Source organism: Pungitius pungitius, chromosome 1 (assembly GCF_949316345.1).
Source record: "Pungitius pungitius chromosome 1, fPunPun2.1, whole genome shotgun sequence".
Lineage (NCBI taxonomy): Eukaryota > Metazoa > Chordata > Actinopteri > Perciformes > Gasterosteidae > Pungitius > Pungitius pungitius.
In genome coordinates, this window is record NC_084900.1 from 35,517,964 (window position 1) to 35,523,991 (window position 6,028).

At 41.5% G+C, this 6,028-nt stretch overlaps 1 protein-coding gene across 4 annotated transcripts in view; it reads left to right on the plus strand.

Moving 5' to 3' along the window:
- LOC119223712 (paired box protein Pax-7-like) overlaps positions 1 to 5,644 on the plus strand; it is a 48,657-nt gene extending 43,013 nt beyond the window's left edge. For all 4 annotated transcript variants that reach the window (XM_062566250.1, XM_062566248.1, XM_062566244.1 and 1 more), the window contains exons 8-9: positions 628 to 895; positions 3,026 to 5,644. In XM_062566250.1, the coding sequence (XP_062422234.1) occupies positions 628 to 895; positions 3,026 to 3,141 (384 nt within the window). In that variant the 3' untranslated portion in view covers positions 3,142 to 5,644. The remainder of the gene's footprint in view (positions 1 to 627; positions 896 to 3,025) is intronic.
- The last annotated feature ends 384 nt before the right edge of the window (positions 5,645 to 6,028 follow it).

The following is a 6,028-nucleotide window of genomic DNA, read 5'->3' on the forward strand; positions in this document are numbered from 1 at the left end:
TCAGCACTTTTGCTGTTTTGGCACTAAATGGAAATTCAATCCGGAGAGACTTGTTGAAGTTTGAACACTGCTTTATTATAACATGCATGAATATTGATATTGCAATGTGTTTGGGGCTTGGACTCCATCCTGCTGTAAGATAGACCAGAAGCCGGGATGCTGAGCCAAGCTATATCCCCCCCTTCGGGAGTCTAGACACTGGTGATGGTGGTAGAGAATAAGTTGCTCCAATTTCCTGATGTGCCAGGTACTGCTGTAGATTGGAGGTGGCGGGTGGTGGCGGGTCGCCTTTGGTGCGCGCTGAAATGACAGCAGAGAGAGAGAACAGTCTTTTAACGTTTGCCAGCACTGATGCAATTGGTTTACGGTAACATCACCCACATCTGGTTGGCTGGTACTACCTGACCCCGCCCCCAATCAGCTGGCCGTGTGCCCCCATGGAGAGAGGAAGCCTACCGGGAATGGCAACGCCTGTCCAGTCTTCCTGACTGAATTTTCGCCTAAGCTTCATTTAGTGACCAATATGAAAAATATCAAAAATGATTTCATGGTCAACTGACTACTGGTTTTCACTGGATATCAGACAGAAAAAGCTTTTCTGACTTTTCTTCCCCTCTTTGTTTGCAGGTGATGAGCATCCTGAGCAACCCAAGTGGCGTGTCCTCACAGTCACAACACGACTTTTCCATCTCACCACTCCACAGTGCCTTGGAATCCTCTCCATCCAACGCCATCTCAGCCAGTTGCAGCCAGCGTTCAGCTGAAGCCTCCATTAAGACCGTGGACAGCCTTTCACCCTCCCAGTCCTATTGCCCCCCCACATACAGCACAACTAGCTACGGCATGGACCCAGCTGTGGCTGCTGCCGGCTACCAGTACAGTCAGTATGGCCAGAGTGAGTTCCGCAATTTCTATGGCTAACTGATAAAGCACTATTATCCCATCTAGTGAGAGACCAAAGGCTTTAATGTTGCTGGAATTTATGAACTGAATTCATTTCCACACGGTGGGTTTCTGTTTATTCCACCTTATATTATTAGTAAGTGCATCCAATACGCACTGTGCAATATTTATTGCAGCGTTTGATGTTGTTTTTCTAGGCAATCCTTACGAAGGCACGCACGTTAGGGTCTTCTTCTGGTTTATGACCAACTGATTCCCCTCAAATATTAATGTGGAAAAAAATGTTTTTGGTGTTTTTTTTTTTTTTTACTGGACTGGAAGGTTTGTGCCAAAAAGTATTCCCTTCCAATTATTTTTATTAAGAGAGTCTGTTCGGGACAATATGTGTAATATGATCTCTATTTCTGACAGAAAACCTCGTCCTCTGCACACCAGAATAATTCCAGAGATTATGCAAATGTACTCTTTACAAAAACAGATGGTTACAAGTCTTCAGGAGATAGACGTGATCCCCTGATGAAGCTGCCTTTTGCCATTTAAGCTTTGGTTACTGCAGCCATCTCATTTAGAAGTGAGAACGATGACCATTGTATGCTGCAGCATTCAAACCATGCTCAATTGGTACTAGGGGGCCCAAAGTGTGCCAAGAAAATATCATTACACCTCCAGCAGCAGCCGCCTAAACCGTTGATACCAGGCAGGATGGATCCATGCTACACATTCTGAGCAGAACATCTGAATGTCACAGCCGATATCGAGACTCATCAGACCAGGAAACGTTTTTCCAATCTTCTATTGTCCCGTTGTGGTGAGCCTGTGTGAACTGCAGTCTCAGTTTGTTGATTGTGCGTGAAAATCCCAGTAGATCAGCAGTTTGTGACATACTCCTACCAGCCGTCTGGCACTAACAACCATACCTTGGTACCATGAAAAAAGCATTTCTTTAAGCATATATCTGATTGTAAAGCTGATCCTCTCTGACGTTTGGCTGAGGCCCTCCACCCCCGGTTCTCTCTCCTGCAGACAGATTAACATTTAACTTCAGACATTTGACTTTTCTAGTGTTCTAATGCAGGAAGCTCCTGACAGATTAAAATATATACTGTCATAATAGCTGAAGTGTGAGCTGTGTTTGTGCATGCGTACATGTGTCTAAGTGTGTGTTATCATAGGCTCAATCTTGGAGGCAAAGGACTCTTGAGTGTGACTGCTCAACAAGGATTTAAGGTATAAAGCTGGTTGACAGAAAAAACGCTGCCTTTATAAGGCCTCGATAAACCCTTGTGAAACATTCTCACACACACACACACACTCCCATGCGGATTCCACACTTTCTTCTGATGACTGGCATCTTGGCAGACAGACCTGCCCACCCATAGGTGCTCTTCGTTCTCTCATCCTTCCGCACAGAGTGACAGCTTCCTTTCTATGCACCCTAGCATCCTAACTGAAATGCCTTGGTTATCTTCTCCTGATAGCCACAAAATACACACATGTGCAACCAAACACAACATGTCACATCACGTCTGCTGTCAGCCCCTCTCTTCCCTGCCCTTTGAAAGAGAAATTATCACCAGCTAAGAGAGGGAGGGGCAACATCCACCTCTTAGACAGAGAAATACGCTGAGCATTAATGCCAGTTTTGCAAAAGCCTCAGTGATTCTGGCGTTTACTATTATTTTGGTCTTTCGAGCTAGACTGTTTGTTCCTTTAGTGTTCACTTTTCAGTCAGATGATCAGACATAAATCAGACAATGCTGCTGCAACATAATGCATGTTCAACGATAATCTGCAGTTTTTTCCCCCCAAATCTTAAATAAGTGTTTTGTGCCCAAGAGCTCAATTGTAAGCAAAAAATATTAAAACAAATCATCATTGTATAGTTGACATCAACATGCTGTGTATTTTAACTCAATCCCTCATGTAACGTACGCTACCACATATATACAACATTTGTTTTGCCAAATAATTTTGGGATTGCATTATTGTCCAATGGCAGCATTATTTACTGTCTATAGATTTGTGACTTGTTTTCAAAGATGTGTTCAGTAAGAAACAATGCCACAATCACAGTGCCGTATATGGTGAGAAATTAACTTTTTTTGTCTCCGAACTTTTTCAGCTGCTGTTGATTACCTGGCGAAGAACGTCAGCCTGTCAAGTCAGCGCAGGATGAAGCTGGCCGACCACTCGGCTGTACTGGGACTTCTGCAGGTGGAGACTGGCCAGGCCTACTAGTACTCACCAGACATGCATGCAAAATCACCAGCAAAGCCCGCACCTCCTACTACCAGCCATACAAATCTCACAGAGACCCTGTGTGTGCGTGTCCGTCATAGATTTACTATACACTGTGCATTGGGCTGATATTTTTTTTATACTATATTTATTTGTTTCCAGTGGTTGATGATTGAATGATACAGCTGTCCAAGCTTTAAACATTCCCCATGTGACCAACCAAATCCCCAACAAGGATTTCATCTATTACGCATTTTTTTATTCATTATTTTTTATTGCACTACATTTTGTACACAGCATTGGTGGATCCTAACTAGCTGGATAATTATACACTAGTATTATAAACTATAAAACATTTTCAATGTAGATCTCGAAGAATATACAAAATTGTTGTTTACCCCAATGTTTGGGGTCAGTTGCTATGTGAATCCTGAGCAAAGTATTTTGGACTGTGTGTAATCTATTACTTGGTATTTCAAATATTTGGCCAAATTTTTGTCTGTCAGCAAACAACAAAATTATGTTGCATGTAAAACTATATTTGGCATTTTTTGGTCCCAATTTCATGGCTTCAAGAATTAACTCCAGTCTGTTTTCATATATTGTGTTTAAAAAACAGTTTTAATGTTATTCTTTAAGTTCTGTCTGCACACTTGGTAACAAAACACTCTCCGGTTTCTGGTTGGGTTGTCAGACAACTGCATGTGTATTTGAGTACAGGCTTTAAATTCTAAGCCAAATTCAAGGCAGCATCCCTTTTATTTTCATGAAAGTTGCTTAGTGGCGCCCCAAAAATGATCCCCTGAGTTACAAATGTCTGATTCCCAATGGAAATCTATATAAAAAAGGGTTTTCAGACAAACAAAATTGCAATTCCAACATTTTGCTGCTTTGCTAGATAATGGGTAAATCCTGTGCTTCATTTTACTTTCGATTAAAGATAAAAATGTGTGACATCAAATTTAGCCAAAAGGTATTTTTCTTCAAGCTGTGTGGACAAAAACGATCAATTACTGCTTGACTGAAGTTTCAACGCTGCATGAAACTGGGTTCAGACTATACCATAAAGCAGGAGTGCCCAATGGGTCAATCTCGAGGGTAGTACCAGTCGATCACGTGCAATTGATTAAAAAGAAAATGACGTCCTTCTTGTGACAGATGAGAGGCTCGTTGTTTTCGTCATATTTGACTTGTTCAGCGCTGTAAGGTTACCGCTAATACTTACCGGCCGGTCCTTGGAGGGGAGGGGGTAGATCGCCATGTGAGGGCACTCCTGCAGTAAAGATATTGGTTACTGAAATTCAACCATAGAAAATTCTGAATTTAACGTTTTCACTTTGAGAAGAATAAATATTTCATCATAATATTTTTGTTATGTGAAACTGGTCATTTCTATAGATATTAAATATCAGCACACAAAAAATGGCAGCTTTAAAAGAAAAAAATGTCTTCAGGTCCCCTATGTGCTTGTTTAGGAGACTGATATGGACTAATTACATTCCTGAGGAGACTCATTTCCTCGTATCAAGACCTCCCGAAGAGCTAGTTGGAGGTCAAACAAGTTCCTGGCTGAGCAGCAGACATTCAGTGTGACCATATACTGATATTTGATGGCAGGCGGACATATCTCCCTTCAGCTTTGTTCAAATTGTTGATGTTGTGTTCTTCGTCTCATTTTACTGGATTCTTGTTCATTCCATATCGAGTTGTAGGTGCCTTATGCCGGGCCCTTTTGGTTTTAAGAGGTTTTAGACACCACGACGGTCTACCTCAGAAATCCTCAATATTATTTACACATTTGCTTTCAATGGACTGTCAAACATCAAAAACAGTCAAAACACCACGGCAGTCTGCTCTCTTTTTGTTGACCAAGGCTTTGTGAGACTTGCAAGTTGTCCCTGCTGCAGTCTTCAACGTCTAACCATGGACTTGTTGATTGAAAGTTCGAGTGCGGCATCTCTGTTCCCCTCATCAATGGCCACGTCGATAGCCTTTAGCTTAAAAGCTGTTGCGTTGTGTCTTTGACATCTTTATTTCTGGGAATAAGCGGTGGCGGGAATAAATCTCAATTAACCTTATTTTCGGATGGTGAAAAACAAAGACAATTCAGAGAATAGTTGCATCATTCCATACAAAAAACAACAAACTGTGCATCGACACTATTTTAGTTCTGTCTTCATTTTCTTTCTTTCTTTTTCTGCAATTGTTTGTGTTAACCTTCTACGTTGTATATATACATTTTGATTCACAGCAAACCAAGGAGGACAGTATGGATCAAATGTACAGATGTGCTCATTCACCCCAACCCTTCCTGTTTTCCCCCATAGTACATCCTCTGCTTACTTTTTGCTTGGCATGTGGGTTTATTATCTTAGTACAATTTATTCTTCCTGTACGAAGTATTAGACTAGTTACAAATTTGTAATGGCCCTTACTCCCATCAGCCTCTTGATGTGTTAACTGTAATAAAGCTCTCCAACTGGACAACGACTGTGTTGTGCTGGCTGCCTGCTCTGAACTGGTTGTTTTTCTTGCAGGAAAAATTGAAGAGTTGAGCATGTTTTAACTCTCTCAAATGGAAGAATGATTATAAGGGTAGAGAATTTACCGGTAATTTGTGCGCACGTTACATATATGACGCAAGTTAAAATAAGTACCAACGTGTTTTTTTTTTACAAAACAAGATAATGGATAACAAGATAAATGGGGAAAGTCGCATAACATTGTGTTTGTCACATTATGTTAACACATAAGTTGATTTAACGCGCGGACGTGATTCCTCTGCCACTCTCGTCAGTACTTTTCAGATGGCCGTTGGGAGTATCGGGAGCTGCCTCCACCAAGAGACCCGCCCTCCTCTGACTCTAGCTGTGAACCTGAAACCAAC